This window comes from Hemitrygon akajei, chromosome 20, assembly GCF_048418815.1.
Source record: "Hemitrygon akajei chromosome 20, sHemAka1.3, whole genome shotgun sequence".
Taxonomy (NCBI): domain Eukaryota; kingdom Metazoa; phylum Chordata; class Chondrichthyes; order Myliobatiformes; family Dasyatidae; genus Hemitrygon; species Hemitrygon akajei.
This window is the reverse complement of record NC_133143.1, coordinates 51,765,381-51,780,170: the sequence shown is the minus strand read 5'-3', so window position 1 is coordinate 51,780,170 and position 14,790 is coordinate 51,765,381. Positions and strand designations below refer to the sequence as shown.

General features: G+C 37.2%; 1 protein-coding gene across 2 annotated transcripts in view; it reads right to left on the bottom strand.

Moving 5' to 3' along the window:
• The window catches only part of atp2c1 (ATPase secretory pathway Ca2+ transporting 1), a 94,635-nt gene that overhangs the window by 43,543 nt on the left and 36,302 nt on the right, over nucleotides 1–14,790 (bottom strand). For both annotated transcript variants that reach the window (XM_073024298.1, XM_073024299.1), the window contains exons 6-7: nucleotides 8,118–8,179; nucleotides 6,906–7,014 (exon numbers count right to left, since the gene is read on the bottom strand). In XM_073024298.1, coding sequence (XP_072880399.1) covers nucleotides 6,906–7,014; nucleotides 8,118–8,179 — 171 coding nt within the window. The remainder of the gene's footprint in view (nucleotides 1–6,905; nucleotides 7,015–8,117; nucleotides 8,180–14,790) is intronic.

Here is a 14,790-nt window from a genome sequence, read left to right as displayed (position 1 = left end):
AAAGCAGGTGATAATGGACAACCTTGTTAACTGAAATGATGTTGAAATTTGGCCATTTGTCACCACTTTAGCTTTGGGGTTAGTATTTAAGGTTTTAATCCATTTTATAAAAGATACTCCTAATCCATATTTTTCCAATACCTTAAATAAAAAATCCCATTCCAATCTATCAAATGCTTTTTCTGCATCCAAAGCAACTGCCACACTCATTTCTTCCCTCTTTTGTGCCAAATGAATTATACTAAGTAACCGAGTTACATTATCTGCCGATTGTCTATTTTTAATAAATCCTGTTTGGTCCATGTGTATTAATTTTGATAAGTATTTAGATAATCTATTAGATAAAATCTTTGCTATTATTTTATAGTCCGTGTTCAACAAAGAAATAGGTCTATATGATGTTGGCTTTAAAAAATTTCTGTCTTTTTTTGGCAATACTATTAAATTAGCTGTCAAAAAAGATTCTGGAAGTTTATGCGTTCTTTCCACTTAGTGTATTAGCTCCATAAAAGGAGGAATTAATAAATCTTTAAACTTCTTGTAAAATTCAGGCGGAAAACCATCTTCTCCTGGAGATTTATTACTCTGAAGTGATCCTAGAGCTTCTTCGACCTCTTTTAATGTAAAAGGCACATCTAATCCCTTCTGTTCTTCCGAATTCAATTTTGGGAGAGTTATTTGTGATAAAAACCTTTCTATCTCAACAATATCATTTTGTGATTCTGATTGATACAAGTCAGAATAAAAAAAATTTAAAGTTTCATTGATTTCTAAAGGTTTATAAGTAATTTTATTTACACTTGTTCTAATTACATTTATCGTTTTGGAAGCCTGGTCTGTTTTTAACTGCCAAGCAAGAATCTTGTGTGATCTTTCACCTAGTTCATAATATCTCTGTTTAGTTCTCATAATTGTTTTTTCTGTTCGGTATGTCTGAAGTGTATTATATTGTAGCTTCTTATTAACAAGTTGTCTTTGTTTTTCTTCTGTCATATATCTTTGAGATTCTTTTTCTAATTTTGTAATCTCTTTTTCCAATTGATCTATTTCTACCATACATTCCTTCTTAATTTTAGAAGTATAACTTATTATCTGGCCTCTCAAATATGCCTTCATCGCTTCCCATAATATAAATTTATCATCAACTGAATGTGAATTTGTATCTAAAAAAAACTGAATCTGTTTTTTCATAAAATCACAAAAATCTTGACGTTTTAATAATATTGAATTAAATCTCCATCTGTAAATCGATTCCTCCTTATCCATCATTATCATTGCCATTATCAAGGGGGAATGATCTGACAATATTCTTGCTTTATATTCCATATTTTTCACTCTGTCTTGATATTCGCTGATAGCAAGAAAAAATCTATCCTTGAATAAGTTTTATGTCTATTTGAATAAAATGAATAATCTCTTTCTCTTGGGTTAATTCTTCTCCATATATCAATCAAATTTAAATCTTTCATCAATGATAAAGTTAATTTTGCTACTTTTGGTTTTGTAACAACCTTTGTTGACCTATCTAAAACTGGGTCTAGACAAAAGTTAAAGTCTCCACCTATTAATATTTTATCGTGTGCGTCAGCCAAATTCAAAAAAGCTTCTTGTATAAATTTTACATCGTTTTCATTTGGTGCATAAATAATCTTAACAGTCCATAGTTCTGAAAAGATTTGACAATGTATACGGTAATTACATATCTTCCCATAGAATCAATTAGTACATTTTGTATTTTAATTGGTAAAGTTTTGTTGACCAAAATTGCAACTCCCCTCGCTTTTGAATTAAATGAAGCTGCCAGAACATTTCCGACCCAACTCTCTTTAATTTCTGATGTTCTATCTCTGTTAAGTGTGTTTCTTGTATAAAAGCTATATCTATTTTCATTTTCTTAATGTATGTTAAAATTCTTTTTCTTTTCACCGGTCCATTAAGCCCATTAACATTAAAACTTTAAAAATTCAGTAAATTAGTCATTATTTTTAATGGGGTTACTCCACTCTATAATAATACATAATATTTCAACTCTCATAGTACCTTGGGAAATTATTTTAAAATTCTCCATGTTGCTATGTGTCTCCCCTCCGATCATCCAGGCAAAGAAAGGTAAAAGAAAAATAGATTATAAAGAAAAGAAACCCCCCTGCTAATGTTGTAAATGGAAAAAAACACAATATTACCCCCCTCCGTTGTGCGGGTCATGGCAAACGCCATGATTACACACGTGAATCCCATAGCGATCGATCCAAAGTTCCCCCAGCTCCCCCGTAACATGAAAAAAGTATATATAAGAGAAGAAAAAATATCACTACTCTCGATTTATATTTCTCAAATTTTTACCTTTCTCCCCCTGTATCATATAATTAAAAGTATATTTAAATATTCTTCTGACCTTAATGTCCATCAACTCACTTCAGTGTCACCGTCTTCATCTTTAATCTGTTTCACTTTTAAATCTTTACTGTGTCTAGCGAATATTTGGGAGTTCTTGTGCAAACTCCTCTGCATCACGATGATCAGTAAAAAATCTTCTTTTTCCGCCATCCAAAAAAATTATCAGTGTTGCGGGGTGGCGCAATATAAATTTATAACACTTTTCCCATAAAACTTTTCTCGCTGGGTTAAATTCCTTCTTTCTCTTTAAAAGGTCATAACTTATATCAGAATAGAAAAGAACTGCTTTCCCTTCTATCATCAATGGCTCATTTCTCTTTCTGGCACATTGGGCAGCCGCCTTCAGGATCTTTTCTTTATCTTGATATCTTAAGCATTTTATCAAGATTGGTTGTGGGTTTTGATCAGGTTGGGGTTTTGGTCTTAAGGCTCTGTGGACCCTTTCGATTTCAATCAACTGGGTTCCCTCTTCCATTTCCAAATTTTCCGGGATCCATTTTTGAAAATTTTTTATTGGATCCTCTCCCTCTATCCCTTCTTTAAGACCAACAATTTTAATATTATTTCATCTACTAAAATTTTCAAGCACGTCTATTTTTTCCAACAGTTGTTTTCTTTCTGATGTCCAGGCAAGAATATTATCTTCCATTTTATTCACTTTCTCAATAGTGTCTTCCGTTATTTCTTCCAGCTTTTTAACTTTCTTGTCCATTTTCTCCTATTTTTTCACCATTTTATCAAATAGTCTTCATATTTTTAATATCTTCTTTTATTATTTTTAATGTTTTTAATTCTTTTAATTCATGCATTATTTGCGCCAAAGCTTCTCTTATATCTCCAGAATATCTTCCACCTCTAACCTCTTCCTGTTGTTCTTTTTACCTCCTCATCTTCATCTGTATGTTCCAGAGAATCCGAATTCACCTTGGGTTCATTTTCACTTCCACTTCCAATCGTAGCTGGGATTTGCAGTTCAAATTGCTCATGTTTGCGCATGCCCTCTCCTGCGCGCACGCGCAGTTCCTGTTGTTCCTTCTTGGAGACTGTTGATGTTGCCGCCGATTTCTGTTCTGTATCGCCGGAGGTAAGATGCACTTGAGTCCGAGGCTTCTTCATGGTGGCCGGCTCAGCTTGTACTATCTTCAAAGTAGAAGTTTTCTTCTTTGTCTGTTTAGGAGGCATATCTAAGGAAAATCCTGAGTAGTTTAGACGTAGTTTTTAGAAAATATTTACTAACTTTTCTTCACTTAAACATTAATTTATTAGTTTTTTTTTACGGGAGAGCTGGATTTCCACGTCTCGATCCTACGTCATCACGTGATGTCTCCCTGTAATAAGGTATTGATGGAAATAGAAATAAAGGATACAAACTAATGGCCATTGCCAAGATGTGATTGCAAAGAGGTCAATGTTGGAAATTAAATACAAATGCAAGTAAGAGTAGGAAAAAGCTAATTAACCTCTTATGCTTGCTTCATCATGGCTCCTGCACCAACCCTATTTTCCTAGATTCCCTTATGAGACAAAAATTGGCCAAATTCTGTTTGAGAAAACTCTATAACCCTCTAGAGCCCTCCAGTTTAGAGAATGCCAAACGCTTACCACCCTCCACATGATGAAATATTTCCTCACTTCAGTCTCAAAAAGTCATCATCTTATTCTGAAACTCGAATTCCTGGTTCCAGGCTCCTAAACCAACAGAAATATCACTACCCTGCACCTAGTCAATCAAATTATGTAAGAATTTTAGAAGTTTCTGTTGAGCCTACTATTCCAGCTGGGGAATGGTAAAACAGAGATATCCCCAGACGTAGCCTACATGCATCTCTTGGTCAACACTGAGAAATTCTGACACACACAGAAAGTGAGATATCTGAAGGTACGGAATTCCATATGGCGTTTGCAAGATTCCACGTGCCCTGAGGGAAGAAGACAAGATGCCATTCCTCAAGCTTGAATTGGACCTCATTGTGCACAGACAGATAGGTCAGGGCAGGGCAAGAAATGATAGATGAAGTGTTGAAATAGCAGACTCAAGGCCATACCTGCACACCAAGGACAGCAAAAGCTACCATCACCTTATGTACAATGCAGTTATAAGAAATACAATTGGATTCTCCAAATTCTAGGTTTCATTGATTGCAGGATTCATAGGCTACTTCATTTGCTTATGATTTGCAAGTGAAATTGAACATTAGCAATCAATGAACATTTCCATTTTTGATCTAGTGCTAGAAGAAAGGCCATTGATGAAGATGGTTGAAACTAAGGCACAACCTAAGGAACTCCTTCAGTGATGTCTTGAGGTTGGGGTGACCTACTTTCTACCACAACTCCAGGATGTTTTCCCCTTGATATCTATTATTCTCAGTGTTCCTCCATTTTAGGTTGAGGATTCAAAGTTACTGGGGATACTACAATTTGTCTAAGGAGACTTTCAGAACATTTTGCACAGTTTCTTGTTCTTCTGGTAATAACTTGCCATGACAGAACTTGATGTCTAGTGTCAGACATCAATAATTCAATGAGATGAATGGCCTCTTTCTGTGTTATAATAAATATAATCTTGACCTTCAAATACCATTCCTCAGATGTCAAAAGGCTATATCGGTGCTGCAAAGGTGAGGGCCAATTTCTCCTTCACGTCTGTCTTCACTGAGGCCTGAGAAATTACTCTTCAGCAACTGAAGAGGCAATGGTCCAGGAAGACCCAGCAATAACGTTCGCTCTGACAAACCCGTCATTTTTCTACATGTGGTGATATCATCTCTGCAGTTAACACAACCAGATCGATCTACTTTTCAAATAGTTGCAATTATAGCATGAGGTCCCTGGTAAATCTTATTATTGCTAAATGTGGAAGATGTGGCTGTGAATTTGCAACTGAATTGAAATTTATTCTCCAAACTTCAGAACTTCAGCAGTAATACCTCCCGCTTGTCTCCTTCCTGCAGAATACAGCAATGTGATTTGATTTACTTGGCTACTATCAAAACTGTGTTTAATCAGCTGCCTTAAAAGCATTTGTGTCACATTGCAAAGCCTTAATAACTGATCACTGCTTGCTCCTTCAAGATACCGATAACTCCATTTGATATGAATTTTTCCCAAGACTTTAACTGAAAAATGGGAGGAAATAATCTATCACAGAGATTAAAAGAAGAGTGACATTATCAAGGGAAGAGTGGATAACAAAAGTAATTGCAGGCAAGCTAGTTTAACTTCAGTAATAGGAAAATTCCTGAAATAATTTCTGAGACAGTGTTCACCTGAATTGAGAAATCCAAAGCTAGACCGTAACGATTGTTTAAGGGAAAGCCCAAGGATCATGTTGCCTACCATTTTAAATTGCACTTTGACCTCTCCATCTGTGGTTCCCATGCACTGTTAATAACAAAGACCAGTGTAAAACCTGAGACACAGCACCTCATTTTCTGTCTCAAAAACAGGCAGATCATTCAGTTTGTCCACAGCTTTGCATTGCACAGCTACTACATTCCTTTGTGTTCACTAACTTACTTCATTAACCTATCAGGTGAATAACCTCATCAACAGTACATTTCCAAGCCAAACCTGCTGCTCATCATATCAGAGAGAACCCCTTTGTCCAGTCCTCTCTCCCTCCCTCTTTGTAGTTTAAACTAGATTTCTTTCTTTTCCTAATTTTGGCAAAGGATCTTCAACCAAAACATTTACTCTTTTTCCACAGAGGAAGCCTGACTTGATGAATGTTTAAAGCAATTCTGTTTTTATTTATGGCTACTGTGATGTTAAGAATCTCAGGAACAAGTGATGATTAATCATTCATTCAGTACTTCTGGCATGATGACTGCAAATTCATATGCTGGACCTCACCACTGTTACAATCAGGGATATTCCTGGAGTCTTCTCAGAGGATTGTCACATTGTTATGGTGAAGACTATTCTTGGAGCCTCTTTCTCCAGTTAACTGTTTGATTATCAACCACCATTCTAGATGTCACAGAACTGTGGAGCCTTTTTAGCAGGGTAGTTTAGCTCTCTACTGAATTCTCTTTTGCAGGTTTATAATCCTGTGTTATAGGCATCTCATTTCTAATTGGTGCCCTTCTGCATTAGTCACTATCAGCACTACAAATACCAACTCCAAGAATCCAAAAGCCTCTAAATTTATTTATTCAAATATTAACCTCAAAAGCACCCATCCTTCAAATCAAACATGATCTTTCCTTTGTAAAAAAAAATCAATCTACCCCTGCTTGATAAAGTTAGAACATAACACCACAAGTCCACAGCTTCCTTAGCAGACAAGAAAGAAACAGTCAGGCATGGTTAACACTTGAGATTCCTAACAGCAAGAGCTATGGTTACAAAATTGATAGATCAATGTTCTGATACAATGTGGTATTTTAACAGACAAGTTGAAACAACTTGCATGTCAACTTTCTCATAGCTTCAAAGAAATTAATGTACACAGTAGAAATTGAACATTAAAACAAAAACACGACTTTGGTAGGCCCATTCATTACCTCAAACAAACGCAGGTCAGCAGGGACTTTATCACCAACAGTCAAACACACAGTGTCGCCTGGAACCAGCTCTCGGGCAAGCAAGTGTTCCATCTTCCCTTCCCTTATACTAGGGTAAATAAAGAAAAATTCAAGCCAAAACAGTGAACAAAAAAGCCCAATTCATTACATTACATTATTACTGTTTATATGGAAATTTTATTCTTATGAAGCAGAGGAAGGGAGCATTATATTCTTGTTAGTCCAACTTTATGTGTACCAAGATTTAGTTTTAGAGTAACACCTGACCCCTGAATTGCACCCCAGCTAAATCTCAAGAGCACTTCCTGTTGTACTTATAGGAATTTGATTTCCCAAACTATGGAAATGCTTTTGAGGAAATGTATTGAGAGAAACAATAGCTAAATCAAAGGAAACCAGCGTACACTATATCCCATTTACACATGGAAGCCTCTACCACTGCTCAGAACATCCCCATTAATGAGGATGATGGCTTTCTTTGTAAAAGGGAGAAAAGGGCGAGGAAGTCAAAGATCCATGGACGATAAATGAAAGATGAAAAGGAAAAAGGAGGTTGCCAAACTTACAAATCGCCTTTCAACTAAATAACTTTTTTTTTAAACAAAGAAAGTTTTTTTTAAAATGGATGCAAAACATACCAAGACAGATCCCAAACATTGATAAAATCCTATAAGAATGTCATGGAATCAAGAGTCTCTGGTAGAATCGATAAGATATTCACATAAAGCCAGAATACAAAAAGAGCAGTGGTAATAGACAAGTGAATATTTTTCCATAATTGAGAATGATTACCAGTACTCATCCCCAGGAATCAATATGGCATCAATACTTTTGATTTCCACAGAACATGAATCTGTAGAATATAATTTCCAAATCTGCTGTGCAACAAAGCTTGTTAATGTGGTTACCAGTGAGAAGGATAGTAATAGACTGAAAGACAAAGACAAGCTGAAAGGGAAGATGTGATAGAATAAATGTATATCAGAAGAAAATTACTCTTTTTGCTAAACACATGAAAGAATAGATACATTCTTAAAGTATAAATGATGCATAAAAAAGCTGGATTCAATAGGTTTTAGACAACCTCATCTGCTCTTTGATAATAATAATGAACAGTTTACTTTTGGTACTATCATACTTATTAACCATGAAAGCATACACCAGAAAAACTCAGGATAATAGAAATCATACCAGTGACATTCTGGAGGAACCAGCTTGCTTAGCTCTTCAAGGGATTTTTCTGACCGATATTCCTGTGGGGTATCAGCAAAATTAGTAATATCTTTGCATATGAAGCATTTGCAACATTTTAAATTCGTCACATAGATGTACATGGTAATTAATCATAGCATTATAATCAGTAGTTCCAGTTTCACATTCATGGATCTTGAACGACCTCACACTGTAGTCCATTTCTGAAGTCTCACCTAGCTCCTGAATTATTTGTATATTACATGTTGTAAAAGATCTCTCTTCTGCCAATCAACTTCTTATTACATAACCTACCTTTTAACAGTACTTAAGAGCAGATTCTTCTTTAAAGCAGGGATTCTGAAGTGTCCTTTTTGATTACAAGTCGGAAGGATGCAGATTTAAGACCCGATTTATTGACAATACAAAGACCAAAATTACTACACAAATTGAATTACATTGCAATACTTTTTACGGTTCCTGGCAATGGAATAGAGGAGAGAATTCATGGCAGGTCTTGAGCAAAGTTGAAAAGGTTTTGAGTCACCATCTGAAGCTTCAACGTAATTCCTTAAGAGTATACGGTGGTGCTAGGAAGTTTGGGAACCCTGCAGAATTTTCTTTACTTCTGCATAAATATAACATAAAGCATGATCGGATCTTCATGCAAGTCCTAAATCTAGATAAAAAGAACCCATTTAATTAAATAACACAAAAAAACATTATATTTGTTCATTTGTTTGAGAAAAATGATTAAATATTAAATGCATTTGTTGGAAAAGTATGTCAGCCTCTAGGGTAATGCCTTCTACAAAAGCTATTTGGAATCAGGTGTTCCAATCAATGAGAGGAGATTGAAGGTGTGGGTTGTAGGAGTGCCCTGCCCTATAAAAAAGACACAAAGCCAGGTTACTGATGGAGCCTGTGCTTCTCAAGAAAGATCTGTTTATGTGCACCATACCTTGATCAAAATAACTTTCAGAGGACCTTAGAAGAATTGTAGAGATGCATGAAGCTGGAAAAGGCTACAAAAGCATTTCAAAATATCTGAGTGTTCTTCAGTCCACAGCAAGAAAAACTGTCTACAATGGAAGAAATTCAGTACTGTTGCTACTCTCCTGAGGAGTGGGCTTCCTGCAAAGATCACACCAAGAGCAGGATGTGCAATGCTGAGGAAGGTGGAAAAGAACCCAAGGATAACAGTAAAAGACCTGCAGAAATCTCCAAAACTTGCTGAAATCTCTGTGCATGTATCCATCATAAGAAAAACACTGAACAAGAATGGTGTTCATGGAAGGACACCATGAAGGAAACCAAAGCTCTCCAAAAAACATTGCTGCACATCTTAAGTTTGCGAAGGACCACCTGGATGTTCTACAATGCATCTGAGACAATGTCCTGTGGACAGAGGAGTCAAAAGTTGAACTTTTTAGCAGAAATGCACATTGCTATTTTTGGAGGAAAAAGGCCACTGCACACCAACACCAAAACCTCTTCCCAACTGTGAAGCATGGTGGAAGGAGCATCATAATTTAGGATTGCTTTGTTGCCTCAGGACCTGGACAGCTTGCAATCATTGAGGGAACAATGAATTCAACATTATATCAAGACATTTTACAGGAGAATGTCAAGGTAGCAGTCTGTTACTTGAAGCTTAATACAAGTTAGATCATGCAACAACACAATGATCCAAAAGACAAGAGTAAAGACACAACAGTTGGTTTAAAAAAGAAGAAAATTTGTTTTTTGGAATGGCCGAGTTAAAGTCCTGACCTTAATCCTATAGGAATGTTGTGGAAGGACCTGAAGCCAGCAGTTCATGCAAAGAAGCCCACCAGCATCCCAGAGTTGAAGTAGTTTTTTAAGGAGGAATGGCCTAAAATTCCTCCAAGCCGATGTGCAGGATTGATCAACAGTTACTGAAAGCAATGCTTTACATACTTTTTCCAACAAATACATGTAATATAGGATAATTTTTCTTAATAAATAAATGAATGAGTATAATGTTTTTGTGTTATTTATTTAATTGAGTTTTCTTTATCTAGTTTTAGGATTTATGTGAAGATCTGATCACATAAATCCTAAATTGAACGTAACTAAATGTAAAGCCTGATTGAATTTTTTGAGGATGTGACTAAAACATATTGATGAAAGAAGAGCAGTAGATGTAGTGTATATGGATTTCATCAAGGCATTTGATAAGGTATCCCATACAAGACTTACTGAGAAAGTAAGGAGGCATGGGATCCAAGGGGACATTGCTTTATGGATTGAGAACAAGCTTGCCTACAGAAGGCAAAGAGTGGGTATGGATGGGTCATATTCTGCATGGAGGTCGGTCACCAGTGGAGTGCCTCAGGGGTCTGTTCTGGGACCCTTACTCTTTGTGATTTTTATAAATGACCTGGATGAGGAAGTGGAGGGATGGGCTAGCAAGTTTGCTGATGACACAAAGGTTGGGAGTGCTGTGGATAGTGTGGAGGGTTGTCAGAGGTTACAGTGGGATATGGATAGGATGTAAAGCTGGGCTGAGACGCGGCAGATGGGAGTTCAACCCAGATAAGTGTGAAGTGGTTCATTTTGGTAGGTCAAATATGATGACAGAATATAGTATTAATGGTAAGACTCTTGGCAGTGTGGAGGATCAGAGGGATCTTGGGGTCCGAGTCCCTAGGATGCTCAAAAAGCAGCTGTGCAGGTTGGCTCAGTGGTTAAGAAGGGGTACGGTGTATTGGCCTTCATCAATTATGGGATTGAGTTTAGGAGCTGAGACGTAATGCGGCAGTTATACAGAACCCTGGTCAGACCCCACATGGAGTACTGTGCTCAGTTTTGACCACCTCACTACAGGAAGGATGTGGATGCCATAGAAAGGGTGCAGAGGAGATTTACAAGGTTTCCTGATGAAGGGTCTCGGCCCGAAACGTTGGCTGCTCTTTTCTCACGGATGCTGCTTGACCTGCTGAGTTCTTCCAGCGTTGTGTACATATTCTTACAAGGATGTTGCCTGGATTGGGGAACATGCCTTATGAGAATAGGTTGAGTGAACTCGACCTTTTCTCCTTGGAGCGACGGAGGATGAGAGGTGACCTGACAGAGGTGTATAAGATGTTGAGAGGTGTTTATAGTGTGGATAGACAGATTCTTCCCCCCCCCCCCCCCCCCAGGGCTGAAATGGTTGCCACAAGAGGCCACAGGTTTAACGTGCTGGGGAGTAGGTACAGAGGAGATGCCAGGGGTACTTTTTTACTCAGAGAGTGGTGAATGGAATGGGCTGCCAGCAAAGGTGGTGGAGGTGGATATGATAGGGTCTTTTAAGAGACTTTTGGATAGGTACACGGAGCTTAGAAAAATAGAGGGCTATAAGTAAGCCTAGCAATTTCTAGATTAGGGACATGTTCGGCACAACCTTGTGGGCCGAAGGACCTGTATTGTGCTGTAGGTTTTCTATGTTTCTATGTCAGTCATATGGTCATATTTATGCAGAAATTGAGAAGATTCTACAGAGTTCACAAACTCTCAAGCATCACTGTATATTTATTCTGCAAGATCCCCATTATTATTCTTTTGTATTCATACCGAAGGAAACTATCAGCATGGGTACTTGAAAAACACTCATTGTTGAAAATCCAAGTAAAAATTGCAAATTTGAAATAAAACATAATACTGAAACAATATAGACTAGACATCGTTTGCAAAAGGAGCAGTTCTGAAGTGAATAGATCTGAAGTGTTAATATTCTTTCCATAGACCTTTTGACCTATAAGAAAGTTTCAACACTCATTGTTTTATTTTAGGGTGCAATGTTTTCACACCAATGGTTTTTCTTTATTGTACTGTCAGCAATAGAAATGTATGAAAACAAGAACACAAGCATTACTGAAAAATTATAAACCAAACAAAGCCATATCCTTACAGGATCTGTTGGTGCAGCCTGATCACTGATAGGCAGAAAAAAATGAAATCACGTTTTATAATAAAAATAAAAATGGTATAAAGATAGTCTCCCAGAAGACTGAGTTAATTTTGTGTTGAAGTGCCGTTAGGTAAAAAATAAAGTGAATGGCATACATAGTAATATTTTTAAGCTTGAAAATGCAAAGTAATTTTAATCAAATTTACTTACTATTTTTCATCATCAGTCCTTCTAGGGAAAAGATTGGAATGCACACCCTTAATGATAAATTGCTTTCAGGACTGACAGATATCTATATAATTAGGTCCATGCTATGTCTTAAAATACTATAAAGAAAAAATATTACCAATACAACTTCATTGCTTTAAAATGGATCATACTAAAATCCTTGAAAGGGACATAGTGAAATTTAACTTGTTATCAGAGAAATTTATGAGGTGAATTTGAGAGGAAACCTGCTCAGCATGGATTCAAGAAAAGATAGATATCTTGATTAGACCAAGTTTTTAAGTTGGCATAACTGAGATTTTAAATAAAAGAAAATAAAAGAAAGCAAATGGGGGGAAAAAAAGTCCTGATAAAGGGTCTCAGCCGTCAACGGTACTCTTTTCCATAGATGCTGCCTGGCATGCTGAGTTCCTTCAGCATTTTGTGTGTGTTGCACGGATTTCCAGCATCTGCAGATTTTCTCGTTTTGGAAATGAAAAAAAGCAAGTTTTCACAATGGCGAAGGAGAAGGGAAGCATAAGGCCATGAAACAAAGCAGCAGAATCACAGCATTCGACCCATTGAAGCTATTCTGCTATTTGATCCTGGCCGAATTTTTTTCCTTCTCAATCCCATTCACCTGCCTTGCCCCTACAACCTTTGATGCCCTTAGCAATCAAGAACCTATCAAACTCTGTTTTAAATATACCCAATGACTTGGATTCCACAGCATTCTGTGGCAATGATTCACTACCCTATGGCTAAAGAAGTTCCTCTTCATCTGTTCTAAAGGTAAACCCTTCTGTTCTGGCTGGGCCCTCTGGTCCTAGACACTCCCACTACTGAAGACATGCTCTCCACTCTGTCTCAGCCTTTCAATATTTAAAAGGTTAATTAGAACCCACCCCACTCATTCTTCTGAACTACAGTAGGTACAGGCACTGAGCCATTAAACACTCCTCATATGTTAATCCTTTCATCCCTAGGATTATTGTTGTAAATATCTTTTGGATCCTTTCCAATGCCAGTAAATCCTTTTCTACATATGGGGTCCCAAAACTGCTCGCAATACTCCAAATGCAGTCTGATCAATGTCTCATAATGCCTCAGTACAGCATCCTTGCTTTTATATTCTAATCCTCTTAAAATGAAGGCTAACTTTATATTTTCCTTCCTTACTACTGATTCAACATGCAAATTAACCTTTACAGAATCCTGCAGACTACCAAGTCCCTTTGCACCTCTAATTTCTGAATTTGCTCTCCATTTAGAAAATAGTCTATGCCTTTACTCCTTCTACAAAAGTGCAATACCATACACTTCCTGACACTGTATTCCACCTGCCACTTTGCCCATTCTCCTAATCTGCAGTCTCCCTCCTTCCTCAACACTGCCTGCCCTCCTCATCTATCTTTGTATCATTCACAAACTTCGCCACAAAGCCAGTAATTCCATCATCCTGATCATTAACGTACAACCGGAAAAGAAGCAGTCCCACCATGAATCCCTGTGGAACTTTCAAGCAATCAGAAAAGTCCTACTTTAGTCCCACTCTTTGCCTCCTGCCAATCTGCTGTCCATCCTTCATGTAATAGGTGCAGCCTCATGTGCAGCAGCTTGTCAAAGGCCTTCTGAAAATGCAAGTAAACAATATCCACTGACTCTTTTGTCTATCCTGCCTGTTATTTCCTCAAAGAATTCCAACAACTTTGTTAAGCAAGATTCTCCCTCAAGGAAGCCATGCTGACTTTGGCCTATTTTATCACGTGTCCCCAAGTAACCCAAAACGTCATTCTTACAAATGGACTCTAACATCTTGCTAACATTGCAATCAGGCTAACTGGCCTATAAGTTCATGCCTTCTGCCTTCCTCCCTTCTTGAAAGTGGAGTGATATTTGCGATTTTCCAGTCCTCTAGAACCATTTCAAAATCTAGTAGTTTTTGGAACATGACTATAAAGGCCTCTACAATCTCTTTGGCTACCTCTTCCAGAACCATGCAATGGAGCCCATCTGGTCCAGGTGACCCACCTACCTTGACTTGTCTATCTTCAGACCTTTCAGCTTTCCAAGCACCTTCTCATTCATAATAACAATTACACTCACTTCTGCCCGCTGACAGGTTCAGGTGTTCAAATTTTACCATGTTGCTAGTATCTTCTACAGTGAAGACTGATACAAAATCTGTATTCATTTCATCTGCCATTTCTTTGTACCCCATTACTACTGCTCCATTGTCATTTTCCAATGGTCCAATGTCCACTCCTGCTTCTCTTTTACTCTTTATCCAGAAAATCTTTATAGTATTGGATAGCTCACTTTCCTATTTCATCTCTTCCCTCCTTACAGCTATTTTAGTTGCCTTCTGTTGGTTTTTAAAAGCTTCCCAATCCTCTACCTTCCCACTAATTTTTGCTCCATTAAATGCCATCTCATAGCATTAGGCATGCTGTAACATTTCCATTTACATTGGTGAGCTGGATGGATTGAAATTAACATGGATTCATAAATTGATTTCTTGGATTTTAGGTATGTATAAATTAGAAGGCA